General features: G+C 43.6%; 1 protein-coding gene across 5 annotated transcripts in view; it reads left to right on the top strand.

Moving 5' to 3' along the window:
• The window catches only part of LOC100653464 (complement factor B/C2), a 34,404-nt gene that overhangs the window by 4,263 nt on the left and 13,098 nt on the right, over positions 1 to 17,043 (top strand). For 4 of the 5 annotated variants that reach the window (XM_021611253.2, XM_021611252.2, XM_021611251.2 and 1 more), the window contains 6 exon segments: positions 153 to 326; positions 446 to 538; positions 665 to 807; positions 4,042 to 4,174; positions 4,327 to 4,452; positions 6,238 to 6,333. In XM_021611253.2, the coding sequence (XP_021466928.1) occupies positions 153 to 326; positions 446 to 538; positions 665 to 807; positions 4,042 to 4,174; positions 4,327 to 4,452; positions 6,238 to 6,333 (765 nt within the window). 5 annotated transcript variants of the gene reach the window in all.

Raw genomic sequence — 17,043 nt, 5'->3', positions numbered from 1 at the left:
GCATGTCACATGTAGAGTTGTCTGTGTTCCAAATGACACAGAGCGTTAGTCTATTGGAATAATGTGTTTTCTAAAGGTAAAGTTTTTGTATGTAAACGTAATTCCATTGTCCATTGTTTCCTTATCATACTCCACCTTATCCCACACCCTAGCTGGACATTGCCGTGACCCTGGCGTTCCCCCGGGGGCCAAGCGCAATGGAAATATGCTTGATATAGGTGACCGGGTGACCTATGAATGTTCTTTAGGACTGATGCTGCTGGGATCGAAGGAGAGGATATGCCTGGAGGGTGGAGACTGGTCAGGAACTGAGCCTGTCTGTTACAGTGAGGAACCATAAACCCATCCCTCACATTGTCAATAAACCCATGTAACACATAATACACAGATGCAGTTAGAAGCAGCTAAACTAGATACGTAGAGTTTGAACATTTACATTTTACAGGTAAAAACTACTACGACACCCCAGAGGAGGTGTCCAAGTACTTCTCTACATCCCTCGAGAATCGTCTGGCAATATCTGGCCTGGATGACAATAGTGAGTTGAGAAAGACCCATATGTAGTGAATGACATTGTTCCTCTTTTTGTTTTGTTTTATACACCCCGTGCTACATTTGTTTTGCTTTGAAATCTGAACCATGCGAATTGAATATTATCTTACAGCTGATGGGCAGCAAGTACAAAGGTCCATCCAGATGAGGCAGGGAGGCAAGCTCCACATCTACATTGCTCTGGATAATTCAGGGAGCATAAGCAGAGATAATTTTACTGTGGCCAAAAACTGTGTTAAAGCCCTCATCAACCAGGTACAGCATTACTAGTATTAAGACAAACGGACAGCTCAGATCTGTTGTACAATCTTTACACTACATTTAGGGCCCTATTCAGACTTGAGGTAAGTTTACTTAACGTGGATTTAAGTATGCTTCTTGGTTAACGTGACGTGGTGTGGCCACAACAACATACAGGAACTCAAGTCCTTCTGTTCACCTGATTTAGAATTCCTCACAATCAAATGTCGACCGCATTATCTACCAAGGGAATTCTCTTTGATTATAATCACAGTCGTATATATTCCCCCCCAAGCAGACACATCGATGGCTCTGAACAAACTTTATTTGACTCTTTGCAAACTGGAATCCATATATCCGGAGGCTGCATTCATTGTAGCTGGGGATTTTAACAAGGCTAATCTGAAAACAAGACTCCCTAAATTGTATCAGCATATCGATTGCGCAATCAGGGCTGGAAAAACCTTGGATCATTGCTATTCTAACTTCCGCAACGCATATAAGGCCCTGCCCCGCTCTCCTTTCGGAAAAGCTGACCACGACTCCATTTTGTTGATCCCAGACAGAAACTAAAACAAGAAGCTCCCGCGCTGAGGTCTGTTCAACGCTGGTCCAACCAATCTGATTCCACACTCCAAGACTGCTTCCATCACGTGGACTGGGATATGTTTCGTATTGCGTCAGACAACAACATTGACGAATACGCTGATTCGGTGAGCGAGTTCATTAGAACGTGCGTTAAAGATGTCGTTCCCATAGCAACGATTAAAACATTCCCGAACCAGAAACCGTGGATTGATGGCAGCATTCCCGTCAATATGAAAGCGTGAACCACTGCTTTTAATCAGGGCAAGGTGACCGGAAACATGACCGAATACAAACAGTGTAACTATTCCCTCCGCAAGGCAATCAAACAAGCTAAGCGTCAGTATAGAGACAAAGTAGAATCTCAATTCAACGGCTCAGACACAAGAGGTATGTGGCAGGGTCTACAGTCAATCACGGATTACAAAAAGAAAACCAGCCCAGTCACGGACCAGGATGTCTTGCTCCCAGGCAGACTAAATAACTTTTTTGCCCGCTTTGAGGACAATACAGTGCCACTGACACGGCCCGCAACCAAAACATGCGGACTCTCCTTCACTGCAGCCGACGTGAGGAAAACATTTAAACGTGTCAACCCTCGCAAGGCTGCAGGCCCAGACGGCATCCCCAGCCACGCCCTCAGAGCATGTGCAGACCAGCTGGCTGGTGTGTTTACGGACATATACAATCAATCCCTATCCCAGTCTGTTGTTCCCACATGCTTCAAGAGGGCCACCATTGTTCCTGTTCCCAAGAAAGCTAAGGTAACTGAGCTAAACGACTACCGCCCCGTAGCACTCACTTCCGTCATCATGAAGTGCTTTGAGAGACTAGTCAAGGACCATATCACCTCCTTACCGCCCAAATAGTTCCACAGACGATGCAATCTCAACCACACTGCACACTGCCCTAACCCATCTGGACAAGAGGAATACCTATGTGAGAATGCTGTTCATCGACTACAACTCGGCATTTAACACCATAGTGCCCTCCAAACTCGTCATCAAGCTCGAGACCCTGGGTCTCGACCCCGCCCTGTGCAACTGGGTACTGGACTTCCTGACGGGCCGCCCCCAAGTGGTGAGGGTAGGCAACAACATCTCCACCCCGCTGATCCTCAACACTGGGGCCCCACAAGGGTGCGTTCTGAGCCCTCTCCTGTACTCCCTGTTCACCCACGACTGCGTGGCCACGCACGCCTCCAACTCAATTATCAAGTTTGCGGACGACAGTGGTAGGCTTGATTACCAACAACGACGAGACGGCCTACAGGGAGGAGGTGAGGGCCCTCGGAGTGTGGTGTCAGGAAAATAACCTCACACTCAACGTCAACAAAACTAAGGAGATGATTGTGGACTTCAGGAAACAGCAGAGGGAACACCCCCCTATCCACATCGATGGAACAGTAGTGGAGAGGGTAGCAAGTTTTAAGTTCCTTGGCGTACACATCACAGACAAACTGAATTGGTCCACCCACACAGACAGCATCTCAGGAGGCTGAAGAAATTCGGCTTGTCACCAAAAGCACTCACAAACTTCTACAGATGCACAATCGAGAGCATCCTGTCGGGCTGTATCACCGCCTGGTATGGCAACTGCTCCGCCCACAACCGTAAGGCTCTCCAGAGGGTAGTGAGGTCTGCACAACGCATCACTGGGGGCAAACTACCTGTCCTCCAGGACACCTACACCACCCGATGTCACAGGATGGCCATAAAGATCATCAAGGACAACAACCACCGAGCCACTGCCTGTTCACCCCGCTATCATCCAGAAGGCGAGGTCAGTACAGGTGCATCAAAGCTGGGACCGAGAGACTGAAAAACAGCTTCTATCTCAAGGCCATCAGACTGTTAAACAGCCACCACTAACATTGAGTGGCTGCTGCCAACACACTGACTCAACTCCAGACACTTTAATAATGGGAAATGATGTAAAATATATCACTAGCCACTTTAAACAATGCTACCTAATATAATGTTTACATACCCTACATTATTCATCTCATATGTATACGTATATACTGTACTCTATATCATCTACTGCATCTTTATGTAATACATGTATCACTAGCCACTTTAACTATGCCACTTTGTTTACATACTCATCTCATATGTATATACTGTACTCAATACCATCTACTGTATCTTGCCTATCCCGCTCTGTACCATCACTCATTCATATATCTTTATGTACATATTCTTTATCCCCTTACACTTGTGTCTGTCTATAAGATAGTAGTTTTGGAATTGTTAGCTAGATTACTTGTTGGTTATTACTGCATTGTCGGAACTAGAAGCACAAGCATTTCGCTACACTCGCATTAACATCTGCTAACCATGTGTATGTGACAAATAAAATGTGATTTTATTTTATTTAAAATGTTGACTTGAGTCCTTGTTTTATTGACTTAAGTCCATGTTAAGTCTACTTATCTCAAGTCTGATTAGGGCCCTTAGTAATATATAATAATATATGCCATTTAGCAGATGCTTTTATCCAAAGCGACTTAGTCATGCGTGCAATACTTTTCTTTCAAGTAACACTATTGCAGTACAAATGGTCAGTTATGTGTTTTGATATCAAGAAACTTTTGTTTTGTTACGCTTTGGTTGTGTTTCTTTTGTCTCTCACACTTCCTCCTCTCCATTTTTGACTGGGCAGATATCTTTTTTTGAAGTCATCCCAAGGTACGGAATTCTGACCTTTGCTTCTGAGGTCAATGAGATTGTTGATATCTTATCTCCTTCCTCACACTCAGACATGGTTTTACAGAATTTAAATAATGACACCTATGGTAAGAACACAGTTTTTATTATTTGACCATCACAATCTACAGTATGTAAATAAATGATGTATTATTGTTCATTTTTTTTCCTTTTGTGTCTGACTGGCAAACATGTTAGTGGCAATGCATAGTTCTCAGAGTAAGATTTCCTCCTTCAACAGGTAAATTAAATGGTACTGGAAGTAACCTCTCAAGGGTATTTAAAAAAATCCTTGAAAAGATGGCTGTCTTTAAGGAACGAAATGAGCTTGAAGATACACAGCAGGCCATTATTATGTTTACAGATGGTAATGTTGTTGTGTGTGTGTATTTGGTTTTACTATCCTTGTGGGGAACATAAGTCCTCACAGTTAGTGGGGACATTTCCCGGTCCCCACAAGAAAACATGATATTTTAGGCTTAGGTGTTAGGTTTAGGGTTACACTTAGGGTAAGTTGTTAGTTGTTTGGGGTTAGGTTTAGGGTTAAGGAAAATAGGATTTTGAATGGGGCTCAATTGATTGGTCCCCACAAGGAAAGTAAAACAAATGTGTGTGTGGGTGTACAGGTGTGTGTGTGTGTGTACAGGTGTGTGTACAGGTGTGTGTGTGTACAGGTGTGTGTGTGTGTACAGGTGTGTGTGTGTGTGTGTACAGGTGTGTGTGTGTACAGGTGTGTGTGTACAGGTGTGTGTGTACGTGTGTGTGTGTGTGTCTGTGTGTGTGTGTATGTGTGTGTGTGTGTGTGCACGTGCGCGCACTGTACCAGTCAAAAGTTTGGACACACCTACTCATTCAAGACTTTTTATTTTTTATTATTTTCTACATCGTAGAATTATAGTGAGGACATCAAAACTATGAAATAACACATATGGAATCATGTAGTAACCAAACAAGTGTTAAACAAATCAAAATATATTTTATATTTCAGATTCTTCAAAGTAGCCACCCTTTACCTTAATGACAGCTTTGCACACTCTTGGCCTTCTTTCAACCAGCTTCATGATGTAGTCACCTGGAATGCATTTTTATTAACAGGTGTGCCTTGTTAAAAGTTAATTTGTGGAAGTTATTTCCTTGTTAATGTGTTTGAGCTAATCAGTTGTGTTGTGACAAGGTAAGGGTGGTATACAGAAGATAGCCCTATTTGGTAAAATACCAAGTCCATATTATGGCAAGTACAGCATAAATAAGCAAAGAGAATCAAGAGTCCATCATTACTTTAAGACATGGTCAGTCAATACGGAAAATTTCAAGAACTTTCTTGAAAGAAAGTTTCTTCAAGTGCAGTCGCAAAAACCGTCAAACGCTATGATGAAACTGGCTCCCATGAGGACCGCCACAGGAAAAGAAGACCCAGAGTTACCTCTGCTGCGGAGGATAAGTTCATTAGGGTTTCCAGCCTCAGAAATTGCAGCCCAAATAAATGCTTCACAGAGTTCAAGTAACAGACACATCTCAACATCAACTGTTCAGAGGATACTGTGTGAATCAGGCCTCCATGCTCGAATTGCTACAAAGAAACCACTACTAAAGGACACCATTAAGAAGAGACTTCTTATCATTTGTTTTTTCAACAATGACCCAACACACCTCCAGGTGTAATTGCTGTAAGGGGTATTTGACCAAGAAGGAGAGTGATAGAGTGCTATGATGACTTGGCCTCCAATCACCTGACCTCAACCCAATTGAGATTGTTTGGGATGAGTTGGACCGCAGAGTGAAGGAAAATAAACCAACAAGTGCTCAGCATATGTGGGAACTCCTTCAAGACTGTTGGAAAAACATTCCAGGTGAAGCTGGTTGAGAGAATGCCAAGAGTGTGCAAAGCTGCTATCAAGGCAAATGGTGGCTGCTTTGAAGAATCTCAAATATAAAATATATTTTGATTTAACACTATGATTTCTGCATAATTCCATATGTGTTTTATAGTTTTGATGTCTTCACTATTAATTTACAATGTAGAAAAGGGTCAAAATAAAGAAAAAACCTTGAGTGAGTAGGTGTGTCCACATTTTTGACTGGTACTGCATGTGTGAATGTATAATACAATTCAAGGTAGATTTAATGTATTTAATCCTCGCCATTCCTGCAGGAAATACTAACATGGGGGGAAGTGCAGAGCCCACTGTTATCAGGATTAGGAACCTGATGGAAGGAATACATGGCAAAGACTGGCAGAAATATCTGGGTAAGATTAAGTGCTGAACACTCTTGTTATAAATGTGCTCTATTCACCTTATGTAGGCCCGCCCACTTGACCCAGTTCTTGATCGAACGCTTTTGTCTTTCAAACAAGCAAAGCCAAACAAGCAAAACCATTGTTACGGTGCCTTCAGAAAATATTCACACCGCTTGACTTTTTCCACATTTTGTTGTTACAAAGTTGGATTATCTATGGATTGAATTGTCATTTTTTTGGTCAACAATCTACACAAAATACTCTTGTCATGAAAAATAATAAGAGTGTATCTTGATTAGATAAGTATACAACACCCTGACTCAATACATATTAGAATCACCTTTGGCAGCATTTACAGCTGTGAGACTTTCTGGGTCAATCTTTCCACACCTGGATTGTGCAAAATTAGCCCATTATTCTTTTCAAAATTCTTCAAGCTCTGTCAAATTGGTTGTTGTTCATTGCTAGACAACTATTTTCAGGTCTTGCCATAGATTTTCAAGCAGATTTAAGTCAAAACTGTAACTCGACCAAAACTAACTCAAACATTCACTGTCTTCTTGGTAAGCAACTCCAGTGTAGATTTGGGCTTGGGCTTTAGGCTATTGGCCTGCTAAAAGCTGAATTCATCTCCCAGTGTCTGCTGGAAAGCAGACGGAACCCGATTTTCCTCTAGAATTTTTCCAGCGTTTAGCGCCATATATATTTTTTATCCTGAAAAACACCTCAGTCCTTAATGATTACAAGCATACCCATCACATGATGCAGCCACCACTATGCTTGAACATATGGAGAGTGGTACTCAGTAATGTGTTGCATTGGATTTTCCCTAAACATAACACTTTGCTTTCAGGACAGAAAGTTAATTGCTTTGCCACATTATTTGCACTATTACTTTAATGCCTTGTTGCAAACAGGATGCATGTTTTGGAATATTTTTTAACCTGCACAGGCTTCCTTTTCACTCTCAGTTAGATTAGTGTTGTGGAGTAACTACAATGTTGTTAATCCATCCTCAATTTTCTCCTATCACAGCCATTAAACTCTCTAACTCCCATGTTGAAATCCCTAAGCAATTTCCTGCCTCTCCAGCAACTGAATTAGGAAGGACACCTTTTGTCTTTGTAGTGACTGGGTGTATTTATACATCATCCAAAGTGAAATGAATAACTTCGCCGTGCTTTAAGGTTGATGTCCGCGCCCCCGCAGAAATCTAATTAGCACAATAAAAAAATCCCCATAAAAATCTGTCAGTTTAAGATAGTTATCTGCATTGCATGCGTCTCAATCCACCGCATCCGCCTATGTCACACGTCCGCGTCTGCTGTGAAAGGTGACAGAGAAAGAGGGTGTTTGTCAGACTGAGTCATCCCAAAAATTGGTGTTCTCACAAAATCTGTATCGTGACCCCTCTCTTGAACGATGGGAATCTCACGAACACGATGGTGTTCTCCGTGTTCACCTACGACCACCACAAGCTACTCGTCTGAAGTCGGTACAGCCGATTTGCTAACTTCTGTCTGTATTGTAATGTGAGCAAAGTTGAGACTCTCACGAACGTGTCGGTTGTTTTGCTCTAAGACACCCACAGGCCTCACAAGGCTTGTCTTAAAGTGCCCTGGTACCAGTTGAATGGAAGTACAGTGCCTTCGGAAAGTATTCAGACACCTTGATTTTTTCCATATTTTGTTACAGCCTTATTAATTATTTAATTATTTTTTTCAGCAGTCTACAATACCCCATAATGACAAAGCGAAAACAGGTTTTTAGATTTTTTTTGGAAAATGTATTTAAAAAAATAAAATACCTTTACATAAGTATTCAGACCCTTTGCTATGAGACTCAAAATTCAGCTCAGGTGCATCCTGTTTCCATTGATCATCATTGACTGGTGTCAACCTGTGTTATATTCAAATGATTAGACATTATTTGGAAAGGCACACACCTGTCTATAAATCAAATTGAATAAAATGTATTTGTCACATACACATGGTTAGCAGATGTTAATGCGAGCGTAGCGAAATGCTTGTGCTTCTAGTTCCGACAATGCAGTAATAACCAACGAGTAATCTAACTAACAATTCCAAAACTACTACCTTATACACACAAGTGTAAAGGGATAAAGAATATGTACATAAAGATATATGAATGGGTGATGGTAGAGAGCGGCATAGGCAAGATGCAGTAGATGGTATCGAGTACAGTATATACATATGAGATGACTAATGTAGAGTATGTAAACAAAGTGGCATAGTTTAAAGTGGCTAGTGATACATGTATTACATAAAGATGCAGTAGATGATATAGAGTACAGTATATACGTATACATATGAGATGAATGATGTAGGGTATGTAAACATTATATTAAGTAGAATTGTTTAAAGTGGCTAGTGATATATTTTACATCAATTCCCATTATTAAAGTGGCTGGAGTTGAGTCAGTGTGTTGGCAGCAGCCACTCAATGTTAGCGGTGGCTGTTTAACAGTTTGATGGCCTTGAGATAGAAGCTGTTTTTCAGTCTTTCGGTCCCAGCTTTGATGCACCTGTACTGACCTCGCCTTCTGGATGATAGCGGCGTGTACAGGCAGTGGCTCGGGTGGTTGTTGTCCTTGGTGGCGTAGGTGTCCTGGAGGGCAGGTAGTTTGCCCCCGGTGATGCGTTGTGCAGACCTCACTACCCCCTGGAGAGCCTTACGGTTGTGGGCGGAGCAGTTGCCGTACTAGGCGGTGATACAGCCCGACAGGATGCTCTCGATTGTGCATCTGTAGAAGTTTGTGAGTGCTTTTGGTGACAAGCCGAATTTCTTCAGCCTCCTGAGGTTGAAGAGGCGCTGCTGACCCTTCTTCACGATGCTGTCTGTGTGGGTGGACCAATTCAGTTTGTCTGTGATGTGTACGCCGAGGAACTTAAAACTTACTACCCTCTCCACTACTGTCCCATCGATGTGGATAGAGGGGTGTTCCCTCTGCTGTTTCCTGAAGTCCACAATCATCTCCTTAGTTTTGTTGACGTTGAGTGTGAGGTTATTTTCCTGACACCACACTCCGAGGGCCCTCACCTCCTCCCTGTAGGCCGTCTCGTCGTTGTTGGTAATCAAGCCTACCACTGTCGTGTCGTCCGCAAACTTGATGATTGAGTTGGAGGCGTGCGTGGCCACGCAGTCGTGGGTGAACAGGGAGTACAGGAGAGGGCTCAGAACGCACCCTTGTGGGACCCCAGTGTTGAGCATCAGCGGGGTGGAGATGTTATTACCTACCCTCACCACCTGGGGGCGGCCCGTCAGGAAGTCCAATACCCAGTTGCACAGGGCGGGGTCGAGACCCAGGGTCTCGAGCTTGATGACGAGTTTGGAGGGTACTATTGTGTTAAATGCTGAGCTGTAGTCGATGAACAGCATTCTCACATAGGTATTCCTCTTGTCCAGATGGGTTAGGGCAGTGTGGTTGAGATTGCATCGTCTGTGGACCTATTTGGGCTGTAAGCAAATTGGAGTGGGTCTAGGGTGTCAGGTAGGGTGGAGGTGATATGGTCCTTGACTAGTCTCTCAAGCATTTCATGATGACGGAAGTGAGTGCTACGGGGCGGTAGTCGTTTAGCTCAGTTACCTTAGCTTTCTTGGGAACAGGAACAATGGTGGCCCTCTTGAAGCATGTGGGAACAGCAGACTGGGATAAGGATTGATTGAATATGTCCGTAAACACACAGGCCAGCTGGTCTGCGCATGCTCTGAGGGCGCGGCTGGGGATGCCGTCTGGGCCTGCAGCCTTGCGAGGGTTAACACGTTTAAATGTTTTACTCACCTCGGCTGCAGTGAAGGAGAGTCCGCATGTTTTGGTTGCGGGCGTGTCAGTGGCATTGTATTGTCCTCAAAGCGGGCAAAAAAGTTATTTAGTCTGCCTGGGAGCAAGACATCCTGGTCCGTGACTGGGCTGGTTTTCTTTTTGTAATCCGTGATTGACTGTAGACCCTGCCACATACCTCTTGTGTCTGAGCCATTGAATTGCGATTCTACTTTGTCTCTATACTGACGCTTAGCTTGTTTGATTGCCTTGCAGAGGGAATAGCAACACTGTTTGTATTCGGTCATGTTTCCGGTCACCTTGCCCTGATTAACAGCAGTGGTTCGCGCTTTCAGTTTCACGCGAATGCTGCCATCAATCCACGATTTCTGGTTTGGGAATGTTTTAATCGTTGCTATGGGAACGACATCTTCAACGCACATTCTAATGAACTCGCTCACCGAATCAGTGTATTCGTCAATGTTGTTGTTTGACGCAATACGAAACATATCCCAGTCCACGTGATGGAAGCACTCTTGGAGCGTGGAAGTCTTGGAGCGTGGAATCAGATTGGTCGGACCAGCGTTGAACAGACCTGAACAAATCCTCAGCGCGGGAGCTTCTTGTTTTTGCTTCTGTCTGTAGGCAGGGAGCAACAAAATGTAGTCGTGGTCAGCTTTTCCGAAAGGAGGGCGGGGGAGGGCCTTATATGCGTTGCGGAAGTTAGAATAGCAATGATCCAAGGTTTTACCAGCCCTGGTTGCGCAATCGAGATGCTGATACAATTTAGGGAGTCTTGTTTTCAGATTAGCCTTGTTAAAATCCCCAGCTACAATGAATGCTGCCCCAGGATATGTGGATTCCAGTTTGCAAAGTGTCAAATAAAGTTCGTTCAGAGCCATCGATGTGTCTGCTTGGGGGGGAATATATACGTCTGTGATTATAATCAAAGAGAATTCCCTTGGTAGATAATGCGGTCGACATTTGATTGTGAGGAATTCTAAATCAGGTGAACAGAAGGACTTGAGTTCCTGTATGTTGTTGTGACCACACCATGTCTCGTTAACCATAAAGCATACGCCCCCGCCCCTCTTATTACCAGAAAGATGTTTGTTTCTGTCGGCGCGATGCGTGGAGAAACCGGCTGGCTGCACCGACTCCGATAGCGTCTCTCGAGTGAGCCATGATTCCGTGAAGCAAAGAACGTTACAGTCTCTGATGTCCCTCTGGAATGCTACCCTTGCTCGGATTTCATCAACCTTGTTGTCAAGAGACTGGACATTGGCGAGAAGTATGTGTAACAGTATAATTTTAAACCGTCCCCTCGCCCATACCCGGGCGCGAACCAGGGACCTTCTGCACACATCAACAACTGACGCCTACGAAGCGTCGTTACCCATCGCTCCACAAAAGCCGCGGCCCTTGAAGAGCAAGGGGAACTACTACTTCAAGGTCTCAGAGCAAGTGACGTCACTGATTGAAACGCTATTTAGCGCCCACGCTAACTAAGCTAGCCGTTTCACATCCGTTACACTCACCCCCCTTTTGACCTTCCTCCTTTTCCCGCAGCAACCAGTAATCCGGGTCAACAGCATCAATGTAACAGTACAAATTTAAACCGTCCCCTCGCCCATACCCGGGCGCGAACCAGGGACCTTCTGCACACATCAACAGTCACCCTCGAAGCATCGTTACCCATCGCTCCACAAAAGCCGCGGCCCTTGCAGAGCAAGGGAAACTACTACTTCAAGGTCTCAGAGCAAGTGACGTCACTGATTGAAACGCTATTTAGCGCCCACGCTAACTAAGCTAGCCGTTTCACATCCGTTACATATGCTAGGGAGTGGTGCGCGATGTGCCCGTCTCCGGAGTCTGACCAGAAGACCGCTTCGTTTTCCTCTTTTACGAAGTCATTGTTTTGGGTCGCCGGCTGGGATCCATTCCGTTGTCCTGGGTGAAAGGCAGAACATAGGATCCGCTTCACGAAAGTCATATTCTTGGTCGTACTGATGGTGAGTTCTTCCCGACTGTATGTAATGAAACCTAAGATGACCTGGGGTACCGATGTAAGAAATAACACATAAAAAAAACAAAAAACTGCATAGTTTCCTAGGAACGCGAAGCGAGGCGGCCATCTCTCTCGGCGCCGGAAGAGAGGTCCAGTGGTGGAAAAACAACCCAATTGTCATACTTGAGTAAAAGTAAAGATACCTTAATAGAAAATGACTCAAGTATAAGTGAAAGTCACCCAGTAAAATCCTATTTGAGTAAAAGTGAAGTATTAAAATAAAAAATATGCTTAAGTATCAAAAGTAAATGTAATTGCTCAAATATACTTAAGTATCTAAATAATTTCAAATAACTTCTATTAAGCAAACCAGACAGCACGTGTTCTTGTTTTTTTTTACATTTACAGATAATCAGGGGCACACCAACACTCAGACATGATTTACAAACAAAACATTTGTGTTTAGTGTGTCTGCTAGATCAGAGGCAGTAGGGTTGACCATGGATTTTCTCTTTAAGAGATCATTTTGTGTGTCAGGGAAGATGTATGGAGTAAAAAGTACATTTATTTTCTTTAGTAATGTAGTGGAGTAAATGTGAAAGTTGTCAAATATAAATAGTAAAGTAAAATACAGATACCCCCCAAAAAACTACTTAAGTAGTACTTTAAAGTATTTTACTTAATAACCTCTTACAGCTACCCCCCTACTTTGTGCAATTTCCGCCTGAAGACATACCCAAATCTAACAGCCTGTAGCTCAGGCACAGAACCAAGGATATGCATATTCTTGGTACCATTTGAAAGAAAACTAAAGTTTGTGTAAATGTGAATTGAATATGTAGGAGAATATAACACAATAGATCTGGTTTAGATAAAACAATGAAAAAAAACATATGTTTTTTATTTTTATTTTTGTATCATCTTTAAAATGAACAAGATAAAACAAACATTCAGATAGGATGATGGGGACAATTTCAGTGAATAATATAAGAGGGCAGCAGTACTTGTGCAAAGTGTCAGAATGATAACTTCCAAAATGAGTGTGCTACATGACATTTATCATGAAATCACCCAGGTATCCCACACAAGTAGCCCAAATGTACCCAAGTGGCCAAATTGGTGAAGGTATACATTTTGAAACAAATAACTATATACAAAATACCAAAATGGTATTCTAACACACCCCCCCCCAAAAAAAAATATTTAAAAAAATGGGTAAAAAAAATTATTGATTCAAAAATATATGAAAATATATATATATATACATTTACAAAATAACATGGGTAACTATTTACACACTTTCAATATTTGGAAGACCCTCAGTCCTCTATCAAATCAAATCTATTTATATAGCCCCAGCCTAAAACCCCAAACAGCAAGCAATGCAGGTGTAGAAGCACGGTGGCTAGGAAAAACTCCCTAGAAAGGCAAAAACCTAGGAAGAAACCTAGAGAGGAACCAGGCTATGAGGTGTGGCCAGTCCTCTTCTGGCTGTGCCGGGTGGAGATCACAGTGGTTGTAGAGGGTGCAACAGGACAGCACCTCAAGAGTAAAAATGAACAGTTTAGGGTTCCATAGCCGCAGCCAGAACAGTTGAAACTGGAACAGCAGCAAGGCCAGGTGGACTGGGGACAGCAAGGAGTCATCATGCCAGGTAGTCCTGACGCATGGTCCTAGGGCTCAGGTCCTCCGAGAGAGAGAAAGAGAGAATTAGAGAGAGCATTCTTAAATTCACACAGGACACCGGATAAGACAGAAGAAGTACTGCAGATATAACAAACTGACCCTAACCCCCCCCCCCCCCCCCCCCCCCCGACACATAAACTACTGCAGCATAAATACTGGAGGCAGGAGGGGTCAGGAGACACTGTGGCCCCATCCGATGAGACCCCCGGACAGGGCCAAACAGAAAGGATATAACCCCACCCACTTTGCCAAAGTTCTACATAATATTGTGCTGCTGATGCCAGGTGCATTGCAGTCTATTTCTGCTGTAAAGCAGGGGGTCACCAAGCATGTGGCGCAGGTGATGGGGGACTTAATTTTGCAAAGAACACAGCGACGCCTCCATGCTGTGCCCTTTTGGCCCTGAGGCACATCCATGCCTGCAGAAATACATTTGGGCAGATGAACACCACTTGTGGCAGGAGCTGGATGAACCAGCTTCAGTGGGGGATGGAAACCTTGGCCCTGGGGGCTGCCATTCGGAGTCTGTGTCACTGTGAAAGAAAATCTTCAGTTAGAATAGTTTCACAAATGAGCCCTGGTATAATAAACATATATATATATATATATATATATATATATATATATATATGAGTACAGGGAACATAAGGTTGAATATATTATTATGACCTGCTAGATCTACTGTCTCTTTTATATTATGACATTTCAGCTAGATCTACTGTCTCTATTATATTACGACAGACCAGCTGTATCTACTGTCTCCATTTCACTTTGGCCATTGTTGTGGGCCTGCCCTCCCCTCAACAGCCTCAAATAGGCTATTTCATGTGGGTTGGGGTGGGGCGGCAGACACACGCATCTCACATTTCATGACATTACATGTTTATATATTGCTTCTAAAATGTAAAAAAAATCACAAATAATATTTTATATTATTAATTTCAACCAAGGGCATTAGCATGATAAGAACTTACCAGTCCAAAACTATGTCCTCTCCCGTTAAAAAAATATTCCTCCACAATCGCTAAATTAATCGTCCTACAACAATCTCTGTCTCACTTTCCCAATCAATTTATTCTAAAATTGTGTGTACATCTGTATATCTGGACTTAGATTTAGCTTTCCCAGACTTAGTCGCCATACTGATTGATATATAAACAGCTGAATCTGCGCGTTTACCAAACAATGCAGTGCGTACTATGTGTTTCTCCTTCCGGTATGAAACTTCAATAGCAAATGACTCTCTTTACGCTGGAGCTTACTACATGGGTTGGTCTTGCAACACATAAACATGACCTATTGCCGTTTACCTCAGCTCATTGGCTATCTACCCAGCTAGATTTCAATACGATCAGTGGTCATTGGGTTAAAAGACAGTCAATCAACGAAACAGTGGTCAAATCATTGGTGCACAATGATGTCATGACTTGTTGTCTTCAAATCGGTTTCTTTCAGTCAATACATCCCGCGAAATGGCCCATCATGTTTGATTGTGTTACAAACAAACAAGTTGATTGCAGTGAAACCAAACATGACTGGAAAAGTCACGTTCTGTGTGGGTTATTTACCTGGAATGTGTTGTCGAAAATGGAATGAGACGGAATTCACGACACAAGCGGTTCACAAAATGTTTTGTGTTAGGCTATAAAAACGGATTTTATCAAACAAAAGATCATTCATTGTGTAACAATGAGCATTGGAATTGCAAACAAAGACCGTCAAAGGTAAACTATTTATTTTAATGCAGTTTGTGCTGGTTGAAATTGTTGTTTTTTATGGGGCTCTATGCTCAGATAATCGCATCGTATTCTTTCTCAGTAAATCATTTTTTAAATCTGACAACGCAGTTGGATTAGCAAGATTCTAGGTTTTCGATACATGTGAGACGCTTGTATTTTCATGAATGTTTGATATGACTATTTATGTAGCGATCACCGTATGTTGTGGAATTTCAGCCCGCTAGCGGGTTCCGTGCGGAGAGAGGTTAAGTACTTTACACCACTGATAAGGTACCACAGTTAGTTGACAGTGCATGTCAGAGCAAAAACCAAGCCATGAGTTCGAAGGAATTGTCCGTAGAGCTCCGAGAATGGACTGCGTCGAGGCACAGATCTGCGGAAGGGTACCGAAAAATGTTACCAAGAACACAGTGGCCTCAGTCATTCTTAAATGGAAGACGTTTGGAACCACCAAGATACTTCCTAGATCTGTCCGCCTGGCCAAACTGAGCAATCGGGGGAGAAGGGCCTTAGTCAAGGAGGTGACCAAGGGCCTTAGTCAGGGAGGTGACCAAGAACCAGATGGTCACTTTGACAGAGCTCCAGAGTTCCTCTATGGATATGGAAGGACAACCATCTCTGCAGCACTCCACCAATCAGGCCTTTATGGTTGTAACGGTTTTCTTTAGGCGAAGGAGAGTCGGACCAAAATACAGCGTTGTGATGATTCATGTTTGTTTAATAAAGGAAAAACTATACATGAATAAACTACAAAATAAAGAAATGTGAAACCTAAACAGTCCTATCTGGTGCAAACACAGAGACAGGAACAATCACCCACAAACACACAGTGAAACCCAGGCTACCTAAATATGGTTCCCAATCAGAGACAATGACTAACACCTGCCTCTGATTGAGAACCATATCAGGCCAAACATAGAAATAGACAAACCAGACACACAACATATAATGCCCACCCAGCTCACGTCCTGACCAACACTAAAACAAGAAAAACACACACGAACGATGGTCAGAACGTGACAGTACCCCCCCTCCAAGGTGCGGACTCCGGACGCACAACCTAAACCTATAGGGGAGGGTGTGGGTGGGCATCTGTCCCGGTGGCGGCTCTGGCGCTGGACGTGGACCCCACTCCATAATAGTCTTAGTCCACCTCCTTAGCGTCCCTAGATAGGCGACCCTCGCCGCCGACCTTGGCCTAGTAGTCCTCATCAAGGGCCCCACTGGACTGAGGGGCAGCTCGGGACTGAGGGGTAGCTCGGGACTGAGGGGTAGCTCGGGACTGAGGGGAAGCTCAGCACTGAGAGGAAGCCCAGGCAGGTAGTTGGCTCTGGCAGATCCCGGCTGGCTGGCAGTTCTGGCAGATCCTGGCTGACTGGCAGTTCTGGCAGATCCCGGCTGACTGGCGGATCCTGGCTGACTGGCGGATCTGGAAGATCCTGGCTGACTGGCAGCTCTGGCTGCTCCATGCTGACTGGCAGCTCTGGCTGCTCCATGCTGACTGG

The sequence above is a fragment of the Oncorhynchus mykiss genome, chromosome 8 (genome assembly GCF_013265735.2).
Source record: "Oncorhynchus mykiss isolate Arlee chromosome 8, USDA_OmykA_1.1, whole genome shotgun sequence".
Classification (NCBI taxonomy): domain Eukaryota; kingdom Metazoa; phylum Chordata; class Actinopteri; order Salmoniformes; family Salmonidae; genus Oncorhynchus; species Oncorhynchus mykiss.
This window is presented reverse-complemented; position numbering and strand designations above follow the sequence as displayed.